Genomic DNA, 18,154 nt, shown 5'->3' with positions numbered 1-18,154 from the left:
TAGATAGGAAAAGTAAAGATTGACATTGTGCCATGTCAAATTTAGTGACGTAAAGTGCTGACTTGTTGACAGTCGATACCATATTAAATTAATGTGTGTGCGTGTGTGTGCGAGCGTGTGCGCGTTTGCGTGTTCTGCGCGAGTGTGTGTGCGTGTGTGTGTGTGTTCTGCACTATTTTTTAAATCACGCACCGAGTCGAAGCGAGAGGGTGGGGGTGGAAGTGTAAGCAGATTATCAAAGCCATTGGCCATTAGCTTCTCGTTAGTTCCCCGGCTTTGAAACCCCGCCAAGACCCACTGACCGGGTTTCCGTATTTGCGGGATGAATCCCTGTCATTAGTCCTGCTCCCTGTACCCCACGAGATGCATGCTTCCCTATTGCTATACTCGAGAAGAGGAGGATGGCGCAAATAGGAATAATGTTGCGAGGAAATGTCGTCACCGTGCAGAGAAACTGAAGATTACTGTCCCTGCAGACATTATTTTCTTCCACACCTGTCATGAAGACACGACCGGCGGGCATCGGAAGTGCTCGGGCGGACTGGATGGGGTCGCTGTCCCCAAAGCTCACTGCTATGCCCCTCAAATACCTCGCTGTGCCAGGTAAAACAATAAACAGTGTCTACTTGATCGCAACCCTGTCAACATTTAATTAAGCTATTGTTTATGTGTAATTGCGTTGCGTCTAGGTGCCTAAAAAAAATGAAAGAGTAATATTATTTCACTATTAATAATATTATCTATATATTTAGATGAAGTGCTTATTCAGTGGCAATCCGACTCTTAAATGTAACCTCTTAATATAATTGTTTTGCGCAGTGCATCATGCATAGACCATTTATTGTGCTTAGCTTAGTTGTAGACATGTGTATATGGATTTGTGTACAATACCTTAATTGCCACTTAACCCACAGGTCATTCCAAACAAGTTTGGCTGAGATTTGCCCAGTGCAAGGTCAAATGCCTCATTAGAGGAAAAATGGAAAGTGTGTCCGTGTGCATTGAGTGCGTGTGTCATATTTTCACATCCTCCCAATGTCATTTGTTTTAACCCCACGTCTTTATTCTATAGGAAGATTTGTTTCCCTTTGTATGTGACTATGTTGTAAACATGCACTTCTCGGGTAGGGTCCCACGACTCATTTACATTCTGGGTGGACGTGAAGGCACCCGTGGGTCCTGACCAGAAGGCGTTTGTCAAGTACCTGGCCACCATCTTCAGACACATGGCCAAGAAGGTCATGGTGAAGTGGTCCATGACCCAGGTATCACATTCAAACAACAAACTAACTAACTTAACTCACATGCACTGATGTTAAACAAAGGACAAAAGTTCCAGAGGTTTCGATTTTTGACATTACTTAAGATTTAATGTTGACGTCCTGCATACTGTGTCTCTTAATGGCATGAGGTATTCTTGAACACATGTTCTAGGGGCTCATAAAAACGTATTTCTCAACTGAATAGAAAACATTAGTAACGATTGTGAAGGATGCCTGTTTTCACCAGGCATCTCTGTCTCCCTCTGTCTCTGTCTCTCTCTCTCTCTCTCTCTCTCTCTCCTGCCCCCTCTCCCTCTATTTCTCTCACTGTAGAACCTGACTTTTAGAGAGCAGCTTCATGCAGGTATCCGCTACTTTGACCTCCGAGTGTCTTCTAAGCCAAGAGAGCCAGGGAAGGAGATCTACTTCATCCATGGACTCTTTGGACACAAGGTGAATGGTGTTTTTATTGATCTGCGTGTAAAAACGAAACATGGGTTAAAAAGGACAAAGAGGGATGTGTCGTGTACCATAAACCTGGTTGGTTGTTTTTTTTGCAGTGAGAATCCCGAATGCGTTTCTGCCTATTGGGTTGATTTCAACCACCAGAGACGCGTTATCACGTTCTGAGCAGTACATTCGTCATGATGCCTAATTAAAATAGGGATATGTCTGTTAAAACACTCAAGACTTACGGGTGACCTAAAGCAGTGTAAACAACCTCTTCGCTTTACTTACCCACCCATCCCCAAACACACACACACACACACACACACACACACACACACACACACACACACACACACACACACAAACACCAACCCTCATTTACTTGCTTTTTTGAAACATTACTTGAGGTCAGGTTTTTGACTACGGAATTTGAAGTCACTGGTTGTTTATATGAAAACTGAATATTTATTTTTGTGAATTTACTGTTTTTTTTCTTTTTTGTACATTGACTTTATTGTGAACATGATGGGGCAAATGCACTCGAAATCGAAACTTGAATGGTGGATTTCTGAAGCACTTTCTTTCTCTTTTTGTTATAATTAAACGCAACTTAGAGTAAACCCCAAATGCGGTGTCTTTCTTTAGAGATGGGGCTGGGACTGGGGGCAAAACACGATACGTTCTGCCTTACATCTAGCCTGATTTGGTTTAATATGGAGGCTGGGACGACATTTTCCCACAGAGTTGTATTGTATCCGAGTCGATTATAACAGTGAGAATCACGTGACTCAGAGTTTGTTTGATTAGTCCAGGAGATCTGACATGTGTTAGTTACCCTCAGTGGTGAAGACGGTTTCTCTCTCTCTCTCTCTCTCTGTCTCTCTCTCTCTCTCTCATACACTCTCTGCTTGTTTATCTTAAGGTGAGGGATGGGCTGTCAGATATCAACTCGTTTCTGAACAAACATCGGAAAGAGGTAAACAACCTTGTACAATGATAAATAAATGGATAAATGACAGACAGACCGCCATGGTTACTGATTGATGGATTGATTGATTAAATGATTGATTGATTGATTGAGTGAGTGAGTGATTGATTGATTGATTGATTGATTGATTGATCCAGGTGGTGTTCTTGGACTTCAACCACCACTATGCTATGGAGGAGGAGCACCATGCCTACCTCATCAGCATGCTGCAGGAGGTGTTTGGCAGCAAGCTGTGCCGGGCCAGCCCTGTGGAGACCATCACCCTCGACTTCCTCTGGGAGAAGAAATACCAGGTGACAACATGTTCTCATTAGTAAAAACCACAACAATCCCCCATTGTCCACACTGGGATTTTAATATGGAAAGGAGCTCCAAAATTTGTAATAAGAGAATATACTCTTCTTTCAGTAATCACTTTTGCCATAGATTTATTCATTTGTTGAATTAAACGTGCAGTTTAGTTTTGATTTATGGTTCACTCTTTTCGGGTGGTCCTTAGTTCAGGATTTAAAGCATGCATTTGACAACCGGGAACACAACCCAATTTTGTAGGTTACAAGGCAGAATGATGCAGGTGGAGGCTGGGTTGGTGGTGGAAGAAATTCAGCTGAACCAACTGAACTTTGCAGTGTAGGAGGTGGAAGGTCTTAAATGGACTGCCTGTCAATCAGTGTATGTGAGTTTGATTGAGCCACGTCAGAACATGAACACTCAACTCTGGTACCCAAGTATGTCTGACTGATGCTGTTCTGATAGTAAATGTGACAAATGCTGAGAAAGAGTATCGAGACACAATGAGTCAGTTACCATCATTATTTGGGTGGTAGTAGTTCAGGAGGTGGTGCAGGTGGATTTGTAACTGGAAAGTTGCTATTTCAATCCCCTGCTCCTCCTAGAGTGTCGTGGTGTCCTTGAGCAAGACACCTGGTCTAAATGTTTAATCATGTTAGTTACTTCTTCGCCAAACATATAAGTTTATGTCTAGCTTTAATTAAAGCACGTAGGTCTGTTACTATGGGAGTAAGACGGCCTATCGTGACATACACATGCTGAGCTATTTCCGTCAGTAAGCGTGAGGTCCACAGGTCTTAGCCGCGGATCCTTACGAGATTATAGTTAACCATTAGCGCGTTTGACTCACTAGCCTACATAAATGTAGGCTTGCGTTTGGGTTTGTGTGTGTTTCTGTTTGTGTTTATGCGTAAGGATAATGCATGAAACTGTGAAAGTTTACACCTCAGATACTATAAAGTAATTTTCTGCTCTTGTCTCGTTATCTATCGCCAGTTTACTTGCAGGGTAGAGAAGGAGTGAGAGAGAGACATACAGACACAGAGAATGGATGAACAGGAAGAGAGAGGGTTTGGAATGACACACTAAAGCCCAGGGGTGAAAATAATGGAGGGTTAGAAAGAAAGGGGGGGGGTGGATAGCAAGACAAAGAGAGAACAGAGTTGAAGGGATACATAAATAGTTGGAAGAGTTCAGTGTTCAGTTCAGTTGTTGCACTTAGTTTCCACACATAAAACGTACAGTTCAGAGGACTACTCCAACATGTTTAACACTTGAAAACATTGAAGTTGCAATGTGGTGCATTTCAACGAACTGCTAGCCCAAAACCACGTGGTCAAAGCTGATGGATAGTGATTCCAATAATGTGATTAGTGTTCTACCACCACTCTGCAGCCCAGGGCTTTCCCCTCATGTGATTGACAGTCTTTACCTGTTTCTCCAGGTGATAGTGTTCTACCACCACGCTTCAGCACAGGGCTGTCCTGTCATTTGGCCCGGCAACAAGATCCCGGCACCCTGGGCCAACACCACCAAACCACACAAACTCATCAAGGTAGGCCAGTGTAGACACACACACACACAAACATTTCCACACACACACACACACACACACACACACGCACACACACACACACAGATATATAATGAAGACACAAAGGTGTAATACATACTATAATAAGGCTGAACCACTTTTTTTCAAGGGTCGATTCTTGCAAACACATGTTAGTAAATAATGATTTGGGATTTCTTCAGTTAACCTTAAAGGGGATTTACATTCATGAGTTACCAAAAAAAAAAGGCCAAAATCCAAAGCCACAGCAACCCCCCAAAGACGAAACCTTTTTTATTAAAATGGAGGTTGTGATCACCTCAAATGAGTCCCCCGTTGATGTGATAGACCTATAGTCAAATGTTTTTGTATAAGTATCCATGAAAAGAAAGGCGAGGACAGGGGCGACAACCTCTGGCCAGACCCCCGGCGGTGCTGCTGCGGCCCTCCGTACTGCGGGCTCACGAGCCCCTGACACATATGTAGTGTGTGTGGTGTGGTGTGGTGACCGTGTGTAGTTCCTGGAGACCACGCTGCAGGAGCGGCAGCAGCAGGGCTCCTTCCACGTGTCCCAGGCCATCCTCACCCCCAAGGTCAACACCGTGGCCAAAGGCCTGGTGTGGGGCCTCCGCAACTACCTGGTGGAGAGGTCAGAGACCTGCATGCGCAGTTATACACACCTTATTGTGTGTGTGTGTGTGTGTGTGTGCCTGCGTATGTGTGCGTGCGTGTGTGTGTGTGTGTGTGTGTCTGTGTGCATGCGTGTGTGTCTGTGTGCATGCGTGTGTGTGTGTGTGTGCGTGTGTGTGTGTGTGTGTGTGTGTGTGCGTGTGTGTGCGTGCGTGCGTGCGTGTGTGTGTGTGTGTGTGTTTGTGTTTGCACAGCCTTGACTGTTGTCAATGCTCTGTAGAGCCAATAGAGGGCAGTACAGTAAGCCCTAAGAGGGGTTAAGGAGGTGTGAATGGATTCATACTAAACAAGTAATGTGTAGCGTGGCAGTAGCTATTTAACATAAGACGTCACATCCTTATAATGTATATTAATATGTAGATTATAATGGTTCTCATTGTATAATGTGATGTCCTGACTGAAATCCCTTTTCCTCAATTTTTTTTTAAATATTTTTCTTTTTTTTCTAACTACAACTTCAAGGTAAAGGGATCCCACTTTGAAGGCATAGCTCTGAGTGTATGTTAGCTTAGCTTAATGTCACCACTGTTGTCCTACTGGCATCCAGTACCAAACCACAGCCCACATTGAGGACTGAAGTCCCACAACGGATACTGAGGCGAGACAGGAAGTCACCTAATTTCGTACTTCCGAGGAAGCAGGGATTGTTTATTATTGCAGCGTAAACATTTAGACTTCCTGGTTTTGTTCTGCCTGCCACTGGAGCCTGTGGATGGTTTATGGTTCTCGAGATTCCTGTGTGTTTGTGTGTGTGTGTGTGTGTGTGTGTGTGTGTGCTTGTGTGTGTGTGTGTGTGTGTGTGTGTGCGTGCGTGCGTGCGTGTGTGTGTGTGTGTGTGAGTGACAGTGTTTGAAATGGAAAGTTCTGCTGTTGAAGATGATACATATAGATACAGGAAAACACCCCGTCCTCTTTTGTCTTCATCCCATTTCCCTTGTCTCTCTCCTGCTGTTACACATTGGCACGTGATGTGTATAATATGCTAAACATCGATAAATATTGAGTTGAGCGATGACATTGTCCAAAAAACTGAAAAGGTTTTTCCTTGATCTGTCGTTTGAAACAAAGTCAAAATTGTAGCTATGGTTACCATATTCTGGTTCTTTTTGCAGATGGAAAACAAATAGACAAAAATATACTTTAATTACATTTTTAGCATTGTTAGACATCAAAAGGCCCACTGCAAGCGCAGAGCTAGAATCGCGTGTTGGCTCGTTATTTTAACTTATGTGTTGACTCATGGTCCGCCCTGACCCGCCTCGACTTCCAGAAACCTTCCAGCCATCATGACCTGGGTGGAGGCCCAGAAGCCCGGCGTTGGCGGTGTCAACATCATCACCTCTGACTTTGTGGAGCTTACCGACTTTGCCAACACCGTCATCAGGCTGAACAACCTGCTGCTGTCTGAGAGGGACCACAGCGGGGCTTCGTGACAGAGGACACGCCCAGTGGGGGTCATTTAAGCTGGATGAGGTGTTGTGCAAATGCTTGAGACAGTTGTGGAATGATGATGTCAGCAAGAGGACGGGACACCAAACAATTGTCATGGCAACAGGTTTTTTTTGCTTGTCGTTGTTGTTCAGCGTCTGGTTATAGTGACAATGAGATTTGCTTTGCACAGAAGCAACGAGAGTAGGAACGAACAAATGTTAAGGCCAAGGAGATCGAAACATGGATGGATATTGTTGCATTATGGGATTGCAGTGGGAATTGATAAGACAGATATGGATAGTAAAGAGGAAGTTGAACTACACCCTACCTGCCTGATGAGAAGTCTATTTGTCATGTTTAAAATTCACCTTTTGTGCTAAAACTATGAATCAGACGCTTTTTCCAAACTACGGATAAAACTGACAACATGGGTATGCCAATGTCTATGTTTATGGTACTGTACACTACATTGCTTTGGAAAAGAAACATTGCCTTTCTCATTCATTAATCCAGAATTCATTTTGGATACCACTGAGATTTTCACACGGTTGGTGATGGTTCATCACTACCTATGATCTGTCAAATGTCTCTCAGGTACTTGATTGAGTTAAAATAGAAATTGCATGACCTGCATTGCTGTTCTGTATGTATAAGAAATGAGCTTCAGCTATTTGATGCACTATATTTTTATAGTATTTTGAAGTATTCTATCGTATATTATATGATATTGTCTGTGAAGAGTATCCATGGTTTAAATTAGCAAATTGATGCAGCTTAGATTGCATGTTTTGAAAGTAAAATGAACACGGTTTATATGGTAGAAACACCAACAACCATAAATGTACGCACTAAATTAACTCAAAATAACATCAATAAAGGTGTAAAGTGAGACAGAGAAGGATTGAAGAATAAACATAAGGACTTTTCACAATAGTTATTACAGGGAAACTCCAACTGTTTGCGTCTGTATATTTTCTTTCCCATGTCTGTTATAGGTAGTGGTTAGCACTGTGGCTCAAAGGGGACTTTAACTACATTTAGTCACCTTTGGCCGACAAAGATGACTAAATGTGTGTAATGTCTGTGCCAAAATCCTCACTAGCGCTAAACATGCTTACACACACACAAAACACAGACATGAGCACACATTTACCAACACATACTGTCAGAAAGTCAACCTGCAGTTAAATATGTGTCTATGTTTACAGTTTAATCACAGCACAAGTTTTTTTGCGCAAATTCCTTGGCAAGACATTTAGAAGGTATAGTTGAGTCCTCCAGAGGAGGGGAAACCACATTTTCTCTCTTATATGGATAGAGTAGATTCTGCAATGTGATACCTTTCTGATACACACACTAACACACAACGTGGCTTACACTTGCAATGTTTACCTGCATGTGTTCGGTATAAAATAATGTTTTTATATGACGTGTTTAACGTGCATTGTTAGTGGACAAGCATGTGTGTGTTTTCGTGTGCTTGTGTGTGTGTGCCAACGCATATCTATGTATGTGTGAGAGTCACTCTGCATTCCTAGTGGTCATGTGTTCCAAAGTAAAGTGCAAAAACTACGATAACGAAATGAAAAAAGTTCATAGCATATCTTAAGTATGTTGACTCAAGTACAGGGAAGAAAAATTAGCTGTAAAGAGAGTGGCAGTCATTCCCTAATGTTGTAGCTGGTCAGAAACAAATATAAATGTGAGAGAGAAAGAGAGGGAGTGAGAGAGAGAAACAGCAAGAGAGGGAGAAGGAGAGCAAGAGCTAGAATGTGAAACAGGGGAAGAGAGACAGATAGGGGGAGGAGAAATGACAACAGCTGCTTTCCACTTAAGCCTCATCCCATGACAAACCTCTATGTTTTCTTTTCATGTCTGCCCTTCTCTCCTCCTTTCCCTCCTACTTTGTACTCACGCTTTTCCTGTGTGAAATATTCACAGGCTCGGGCCGGGCTGCGCTCTCATAGGCGTTCGTACCAGGGTCACACAGTACTGCAGTACACCCCTCTACGCACACACATACATACACGCACACACGCTTATACACACAGGCACTTTAATTGCAGAGTAATTACGCATACCATGACAGGCAAGTGGGAGAGAACAGGGGCTCAAATAGATGGAGAGTGAGCCAAATTCCTCCCTCTCTCTCTCTCTCTCTCTCTCTCTCTCTCTCTCCCACTCTCACCCTCTCTCTCTCTATCAAACATACATTCAATCTCTCTCGCTCTCTTTTGCTTTATCTTGACCGCCCCTCCCAGTTGGTTTCCCAGGTTTTGAAAGAGAAGCCGGCTGTTCTATAAATGATGATGTGTTGATTCAGCAGTCCCTGTGAGGAGCTTAAACATACAGATAAAATACTAACAGATAGAGGATTACATATCATACAGAAAATAAATGATATTCGAATACATTTATTATTTTTTTGGACATATCATCCAAGTCCTTTTTGGAGTATGCAAAAATAAAAATGTGTAATTCCTTTCTGTATGTCTTTACTGCACTTTTACAGAATTTGTATGCTAGTGCGATACCAGCGACTTTTGAAGCACTTCCATCTCATCATCAACTTATCACGCCTCATAACCCATGAGAGTGGGAGAGAGGACTAAATTCTGAATTTAAGCCAGCAGTATTTCTAAGCCAGCAACCAACACCCGAGTTCCAACCTTTAATGGTGCGAACCGCATCCGATAGCAGTCGGATCAAGAATACCCACCTCTCCTGCATCAGACCTGCCTGTTCTGCATCGATCTAATTGCAGCTGCGGGGATGTTTGTCCACGGGGCTCAGGCGACTACCTACTGTTTGAGAAGCTTTGTTTTTTAACAGCCCCAAAAAAGCAGATAAGATGCCATTAGGACTTATAGAGGACTTAGCGAGCGAGATGGCTTATCTCAAATGCTTTACCGTGGACCATCAAAAGGGGGCTGTTCATTCCTTTAAAGGTAACACTAACTAATTGCTTTAGGATCTATTTCTAAATCATTAAAAAGTGTGCAATCCCGTCTGAAGCCAGGTCATGTTCAACCGCCCCGAAACCCTCACAGGATCACATGAGAGTCTTGGAATCTTATCTGGGGGAATGCTCTCACTGCATTCCACCAGGGTCTGCATACCGGTCCGCAGGGTCCTAGCCTGCGGATGAGGTCACTGAGAGAGAGCGCCTCGGTCCGGCGACTGCGGAAACACAACAACGACGTGGCCGGCTGGTGGAAAAACACTTGACATGGGAGAGAGTTGAAAGCAGATCTGCTCTAAAGGGCCAATTGGAGAGCCTTTAAGGGAGACATTACAGCCGATGCCTGTATCTGGTAGCCCCCTCAAGCATGATTGCCCCGTGCCTGTTTGATTGTCGTTTTCATCAAAGACAATCAAAGCAAGGCTCCATTACTGAAATAGGGTCGAGATCATGATAAATGAAACAAGGTTACTCGTCCACTCAGCCGAAAGAGAACAGCTTTTAATCACAGAATAGAAGGTACATTTTCACTCTTTTTTTCCATGGGATGCCCCTGTTGCCACAGAGTTCAGTGTGTGTGTGTGTGTGTGTGTGTGTGCGTGTGTGTGTGTGTTTGTAACTGTTTCTGAGTGTGTGTTAACCATAGCTTCATTCTCACAGTCTGTTAAAGGTTTATTTCCTTACACAAACTTATTTTTTCGTAAATCCTTCCAGCCATCTAATAGGGAACAGCACACTGGGCCTTAACTGTGAGAGCCACTTTGAGGTCACCTAAGAGCCCCATTCATTGTTGATCACAGCAGCATACCTTGGTTAATCAGGCAGTGGGATGATGATACGTACCGTAAACTCAAACAGATGCTACAATCAAATACAAATTGACTAATGACATACAATACGTTTTTGTGTGCGTGTGAGTGGATGTGTTTGTGTAATGCCATGGTTGGATAATTGTGAATGGCTTAAAGATGCACAACGACCCCCTTTGTCCATTTCTATATCTAATATCCCTTCAATGGATCCTCTACTTTCCGTTGAACTCGGACAAGGGGTCAAGCTAAGGTGAATAGACTCCTTGCACCTGCAGATAGGAGCAGCAGTAAATATGAGCGATACGACCTAGCAGAGCGCCAGAGGGGGTGGGTGGAGAGACGGGGGGGGGCGGTGTGTGTGTGTGGGGGGGGGGGGGCGAACTCCCGCCCCTTGTTCCGTAGGGTCGAGTTTTTCCCAGTCCAATTACAGCTGCTGCGTGTGCACCCTACCACTGCGCGTCGCCGCTGGCCAGGGTTGTGGGACGTTCAGTCGTGAGCCTGCATGAAGTAGGTGGTGTGTTGCCAGTTGTATGTTAATGTTGTTGGAGGAGGTCGCGTGAAGTAAACGTCCGCAGACTTGCGCTGAAACCACAGGAGCCGGCTTCATCGGCCAATTGGGATGTAGAGCTAGAAAAATTCAATGGCCGGCGGCAACTGAGATAGTTTGGGGAAACAGGACAACAGGTAGCCTACTGGACTAAAGGACTTTCTACAGAGTGACGGTCTTCGCCCTTACTTCAAGATGACACAAGTGGTCAGCCCTACTTCAATAATGGTAGGCATCAACGGATTTTTGTGTATACCTATTCATGAACAACTTCGTTTAAGATTTGCTTAATGTCATATGAATAGCCGCCGCAATTGTCACTGAGTTGAATTGAGAATAATTTGTGATTCATTTTGGAATTTTAACACAATTAACCCACGACGTGTAGCTCATCTGCTGGTATTCCAAACACTAGTCGACGTTGCTGAAGCGGCATGTCTGTGCGTGTAGGTATTGACTCCAGGTCCGACCTAGAGGATCCTGGGTATTTTTAATCAGTCGACCTTATAAATCATCACTCCTCTCTGCTTAGGGCTGAACCGTGATGAAGAATGTGTCTGTCTGTCTGTCTGTCTGTCTGTCTGACTGACTGACTGACTGACTGAAAGAGCACATGCATCAAATGAAAAATTAAATAAATGTAGATAAAGACTTTATAACTTGATTTAACTTTGGAATGTAGACTCACCATGACATATATGGCATCCTTCCCTTTATCTGTCTGTCACAAAAGCTGTCTCTTTGTTATGATCCCAGTGTCAGTCCGTCTCCTCTTTGTGTGTGTGTGTGTGTGTGTGTGTGTGTGTGTGTGTCTCCCTCTCTCTTTGTCTATCTGTCTCGCTATCTCTCTGTCTGTCTCTCTATGTCTGCGAGTGTGTGTGTGCTTCTCTCTCTCTCTCTCTCTCTCTCTCTCTCTCTCTCTCTCTCTCTCTCTCTCTCTCTCTCGCTCTCTGTCTCTCATTCCATTTGACTCACTATACGTCTCTTCTTCCACTCGCTAATTTGTGTCAACATCTCATAACTCAGTGCCCTCCGTCCCCCCGCCCCACACACACACACACACACACTATATCCGCTTCTCCCATATCCGCTTCATTGGAAAATATATCCTAACACTGGTTGATCCCCTCCGTATGGCAATTTAGGTAATGAATGTGACATTAAAACACACACACACACACACACACACACACACACACAGTTGACCTGAAATTCAGCCTACATTTCCTCCATCTTTGACTGAGCTGTAACAACAATGGATTTATATCCTGTGCGGATTCCTTGCTTTTTGGCAATCATTAAGTATGTGTAATATCTTGAGAAAGAGAACGAGCGAGAGAGAGAGAGAGAGAGAGAGAGAGAGAGAGAGAGAGGAGAACAATGCTGGTCTATGTTTTTGTTGTGTTTGAACCAAGGTCACCTGAGGAACGGGTCTAATAATCGGCTTTAACGATTCGACAAATGCATTTGAACCAAGACATTCACTGTTAACAAGGGTTGTGTGAGCGAAGGGGCGTAGGCCGGGCTCCGCATGCGACTCAACGCTCCTTCAGGACCGCAGCGGGAGAGGGGGAGAGGAGAGGAGGAGGTGAGGAGAGCAAAGAGGAGGAAAGAGGTGAGGGGGGAAGTGGAGACGAGACGAGACGAGAGAGGTGGAGCGCAGAACACAGTAAGGGAGGGGTGGTGGAGAGGAATGGAGATGGGAGAGGAGGAACGGAGATGGGAGAGGAGGAAAGGAGACGGGAGCAGAGGGAAGGGGATAGGAGCAGAGGAAAGGAGATGGAAGAAGAGGAAAGGAGATGGGAGAGGAAAGGAGATGGGAGGGTGATAATAATTAACTTAAGACTGCTTGCCCGCTCATAGAGAGAGTGAGAGGGTCTCCATATTAAACAGAGTCTGTGACACAAAGCTGGCTTTGTCAGGTGGGAGGGGAGGGCTACACTGGAATGTAAGGAGGGGGCAGAGAGACACAATGGGGAGGAGTCAATGAAAGAGCAAGGGTGGAAAAGACAACGTCGTTTATTGAATTTATTTATTATAAGAGGCAGTCAGTCATATTTTGAATGACAATATCCCCAAAAGACACATGATAGAGATACATATTAGTTATGTGGTGGTACAGGTATTCATTTGTTGCCTCATGGGCAGAACGTTTTGTAAAAATGGATTTTAAAAATTCTGTCGTATTTTTTGCTGGAACAAAGAGATGTTCCATGAACATTCTGATACCAAGGTGGTGCGGCTTAAGTATATGCCTATATCCTTACCCTGACCGTATCCATGTCCAACCCTTACTTAACCTTTACCAAAGCGTAAACATGTAACTACCGTAATCGCTAGCCACACGTAGCCATTTCCAACTAATCCTTAAATTCTCTGACATATACCTGACATTTGAAAAGATTTGAACTTGTAGCTAGACTTTAGTTGACCCAATGACAATCATAATGTGACTCTAAGGACATCAACCATCTTTGGCTAAATTTATAAAGACATAACATAAGGTGGCATGTGGTGGTAGTGCGTTTGTAAGATCAAACAGAAAGAGAAAAGTACAGTAGGAGACATGTCATTCTAACAGCCTGTGAGAATGGCATGAATTACAACCAGTTTCAGACAGTGTGCATGTACGCACTGTGACACACACAAACGCACGACAACATGCACACACGCACACACGCACACACAGACAGACAGACAGACAGACAGACAGACAGACAGACAGACAGACAGACAGACAGACAGACAGACAGACAGACAGACAGACAGACAGACAGAAACAACAACCTTAACACACACACTTCCATCTCATCTGTGCAACAGCTGAGATGGCCTCTTCACAATATTGCCCCTACCCCACATCTGGGAGGAAAACAGGAGAGAGAGAGAGAGAGAGAGAGAGAGAGAGAGAGAGAGAGAGAGAGAGAGAGAGAGAGAGAGAGAGAGAGAGAGAGAGAGAGAGAGAGAGAGAGAGAGAGAGAGAGAGAGAGAGAGAGAGAGAGAGAATAACTGAGAAACCTACAGTTGAAAGTCAGAAACTCATAAAACCAAGGAGACGGAACAGTCAGTGGTTTCTAAGATCTTTTTCTTTTTCTCTCTCTCACTCTCATTTCTCTTTATTTTTCTCTCTCTCTCTCTCTCTCTCTCTCTCTCTCTCTCTCTCTCTCCCTTCATCTGGTCCCTATCTCATCTGTTTTCCTCCCCATGTGATCCTCCTTTCCTCTTCATTGTGCTTCCCTCTGTCTTTTTTGTTGGTCACTCTCTCTGCACCGTGCTCGACCACATCTTCACCAGCTTTCATTTCCCCTTTGCCTTTTCCCATACATATTCATGGTTTGTTGTTTAACAAATTAAGACCTGTTGAATCGGACCACAGCGGAAGCATTATTGTGTTATAATTGTGCATCTGCTTGTGTATATCAGTGTGTGTGTGTGTGTGTGTGTGTGTGTTTGTGTGTCCGTGTGCTCGAACGTGTGCATGTGCGTGAGCGTGTGCGCTTGTCCCTCCACATGTACACCAGGATCACCTCGTTGACTCTGGTATTTTGATCCATGAACCCCCTGATAGGACCGGGTCACAGATAAGACCGGAGGTTGCAGAGTTCTGGAATGTGTGATTCCAGAACCTTAGAGCCCCTGCTTCATATCTTCTAACCCTCAGGGAAGGAGGGGGGGGGGGGAGTGTTTGTGTGTGTGTGTGTGTGTGTGTGTGTGTGTGTGTGGGTGGTGAGGGGGGTTAACACACTCCAGTGATCTTTATATTCAGGGAGTGTGACAGGGGCCTAAAGGCTTGTCTGCACCTGCCCATAGTTCCTCACCTGGAGGAGGAGGAGGTGGAGGAGGGCTGGGTGGGGGTGGGGTTGCTGGAGAACTATGGAGCATTGAGAGGCAGGGGGAGGGTATGGGACTGAGGGGATGTGAGAAGTTGCGTGGCTGTAGATGTATTAGAAAGACTAGCCCACGTTAATAGAATAAGAGTAGAGGAGAAGAGGACGGTAAAAAGTAGATGAACGTCTTTCTTTAGCAACATGGACTGTGAAAATGAATAGAAGCATATTGTAGAAAGTATGTGCTTCTTCGATAAAGCATGGCAGGACCTCTTGTGTGGGTCTGTCTTTCTCAAGCCACTGTTGCCAACACATTGCGTGTTTGCTTTGTCTACACCGTGATGAAAAGGTCCTTCAATCACTGAACAAATCTCTAAATGCCTGTGTGTGTGTGTGTGTGTGTGTGTGTGTGTGTGTGTGTGTGTGTGTGTGTGTGTGTGTGTGTGTGTGTGTGTGTGTGTGTGTTTGTGTCTGTGTCTGTGTCTGTCTGGAATGTAAAAAGCCCAAATCAGTTTGATAACAAAATGAGCTGATGTGGGACTTGAAATGTTTGCGTTGAGACAGAGAACATGGTGGCATCTTGAGTGCAAAGTGTGTCTCCGTGCCTTTTTGTGTGTGGAGGTGGGGGGAGTTAGGAAGTGACTGACTGAAGGGAGGAAGTAAAGGCTGAATTAGAGGAAGTGAGGCAGAAGCTGACTTAGATTTCAGTTTCCTTTTCAGAGGAGAGCAGGAGAGGAGAGGTGGTGCATATGGAATAGAGTAGAAATGATTAAGAAGTGTAAATAATAGAGGAAAGTATTACGAGGAAGACAACCAAAATAAACAAAATAAAATTAAGATTTGGGGTCGTTGAAGATCAAGCAGCACTTTCCAGACATACTCACTGGAAGGAATCAGTTAAATATTAATAAAGTAATCAAAACGTGATTTATTAACTTGAGTTACCTGGAAATAGGTGAATGTGCTTGAGAGTTTGGACGGTTGTGATTAAACATAGTGTTTACCTATGGATAAGATAACAGGGAGAGGTGTAAACAAAGTCTGTGAATATAGAGTAAGGAATGAGGGGAAGAAAGAGGGAGAGAGCTAGAGGGAGAGGGTGGAGAGAGAAAGTGTAAGGGAGAGAGAGACGGAGAGAGAGGAAGAGAGAGCGGAAGATGGGGAGAGAGAGAGGGAGAGAGAGAGGGAGAGGGGAGGAGAGTGGGAAGAGAGAGGGGGAGGTAGTGGGGGAGGGAGAGGAAGGATAGCTGGTGGTAGGATATGTGGTTGGTGTGGTTTCCCATAAGCTCTATTCATGTCGGTTTTGGTTCATCCATCTGTGTGTGTGAGTGTGTGTGTGTGTGTGTGTGTGTGTTTGTGCATGTGCGTGTGTGTGTGTGTGTTTGTGTGCATGCGTAAAAGTCAAGCGGGTTTGTTTTTGTCACACAGAATTATAGGGTTATGGGTGGATTGTCCTTGGCAACACACAGACACACACACCAATCTGGAGGTATTGGGGCCCATGTTTACTTTTTGTTTATCTACCATGTCTCCCTTCCTCTCTCTCACACAAACACACAATCCTCTCGATTCTTAAAGTCTAATTCTTGCTCGCAAAGATCATTTCTTTGTACAAATATTTGTATTTTTCCTATCCTTGTTTGCGCAGCTTCTAGAGTAAAGATTTTAACATTTTGAAGCCAGGAGGAACAGATTGTAATGGCTGTCAACGTTTCTTCAAAGGTGCTAAAAGCACTCCTAAACCTACACACATGCACACACTAACTCACTCACTCACTCAAACACAAACACACACACAGACAGAACTTTCATGCAACATTACCACCAGCTTGTGTGTGTGTTTGTGTGTGTGTGTGTGTGTGTGTATTTGTACGTTTCTCTTGAAGGGGCACACTTAACGGTTTACAACGTAACATGGTTTCTTTTTTACATAAAAAGTGTTTGATTCTGTAGGCTTTAATTGTATGTGTTTCTATTCCTTTTTCTGTACAATAGGACTCTGAGATGCTATTTAAGCCAGAATCTGATCAAATGAGTCCAGTCGAACCTAAGGTTTGTAAAATTACATCAAAACACACATTGACGGTAGTGACATCTAATTACACACTAATTTAATTAGTACTGACAGTGGAGTCACAACCAAACCGGCTGTCTTTAGTCTTAACAATCTTTATAGTCTTTGTAGTCTTTATAATCATCTCTCCATACAATCCAAGAAGATATTTTCTTTGGTCATCACAGGTAAAAGATTTGGATACGTATTTAGACCATTTAAAAATGTTGAGACAAAGTTGTCACAGTAACACCAAAAAAAGTCTCACAAATCAGTGGCAGACTAGCTCAAATATGGGTTATCTGTTCGCTTTCTGTTGTTGGTTAATATTTGTTTTGACCACTCATATTGCTGGAGGCTTACAAATACAGTCAAAGAGGTTGTGGCTGATGAGTCGACTAAGGAGACCTCTAGAGTACAAACACAATGTTACACAACACTGTTAATAATACAATGCAGTGCAACAATGTATGCCTACAAACTGATGTTGTCATCTCCTTCCTCTCTAGTCCCCGCCCCTTGACATGATTGACACAGGGAAAGCATTGAAGGTACAAACAGCCATGCCCCATCTGGTCAGCCTCGGCAGCGGTAGGCTGAGTATAGCTATCACCCTGCTGCCGCTTAACGAAGGTAACAAACACACACACACGCACACAACCGTAGTATGATGGTATTTAACCCTTGGTGATGTCATATGGGTATATTTGTGAATGTGCGGTGTCTTCCATGTCAACAATCCACAGCTGAAGCTCTTGCACACACAAACACTCATGTACATAAGCATACACATACACACACATACCCCAACACACACACACACACACACACACACACACACACACACACACACACACACACACACACACACACACACACACACACACACACACACACACACACACACAACCCCCCACACACACACACACATACACACAGACACACACACACACACACATAACCCCCCACACACACACACACATACACACAGACACACACAATCGCACACAAACACACACAGGCACACATACCCAAACACACACACAAATACACACACACACACACACACACACACACACACACACACACACACACACACACACATAACCCAACACACACACCCACACACACATAACCCAACACACACACACACACACACACAGAGCCACACATTGATCAGTGTCGCTGCAGGTGTTGCCTCATTACTATTCGTGGGAGCCAAGTGAACATGCCGACAGGCGCGTCCAGAGCAACAGGAACACAGGGAGAGAGAACCAGGCGGCAGATCA

At 44.1% G+C, this 18,154-nt stretch overlaps 2 protein-coding genes across 4 annotated transcripts in view; both read left to right on the top strand.

Moving 5' to 3' along the window:
* Positions 1–500: 500 nt before the first annotated feature.
* plcxd2 (phosphatidylinositol-specific phospholipase C, X domain containing 2) lies at positions 501–6,666 on the top strand (the record flags this gene model as incomplete). The annotated part of the gene is made up of 8 exons (XM_079755109.1): positions 501–603; positions 1,129–1,265; positions 1,596–1,715; positions 2,635–2,688; positions 2,838–2,993; positions 4,436–4,546; positions 5,062–5,192; positions 6,504–6,666. 8 exons carry the CDS (start codon positions 501–503, stop codon positions 6,664–6,666), a joined length of 975 nt encoding a protein of 324 aa, XP_079611235.1.
* Positions 6,667–10,928: 4,262 nt separating this feature from the next.
* The window catches only part of phldb2b (pleckstrin homology-like domain, family B, member 2b), a 43,625-nt gene continuing 36,399 nt past the window's right edge, over positions 10,929–18,154 (top strand). For all 3 annotated transcript variants that reach the window (XM_079754305.1, XM_079754306.1, XM_079754304.1), the window contains exons 1-3: positions 10,929–11,213; positions 16,808–16,864; positions 17,375–17,498. In XM_079754305.1, the coding sequence (XP_079610431.1) occupies positions 11,181–11,213; positions 16,808–16,864; positions 17,375–17,498 (214 nt within the window). In that variant the 5' untranslated portion in view covers positions 10,929–11,180. The remainder of the gene's footprint in view (positions 11,214–16,807; positions 16,865–17,374; positions 17,499–18,154) is intronic.

The sequence above is a fragment of the Pollachius pollachius genome (genome assembly GCF_949987615.1).
Source record: "Pollachius pollachius genome assembly, chromosome: 17".
Taxonomy (NCBI): domain Eukaryota; kingdom Metazoa; phylum Chordata; class Actinopteri; order Gadiformes; family Gadidae; genus Pollachius; species Pollachius pollachius.
Note: the sequence above shows the minus strand (reverse complement) of the source record. Positions and strands in the feature narration are given on the sequence as shown.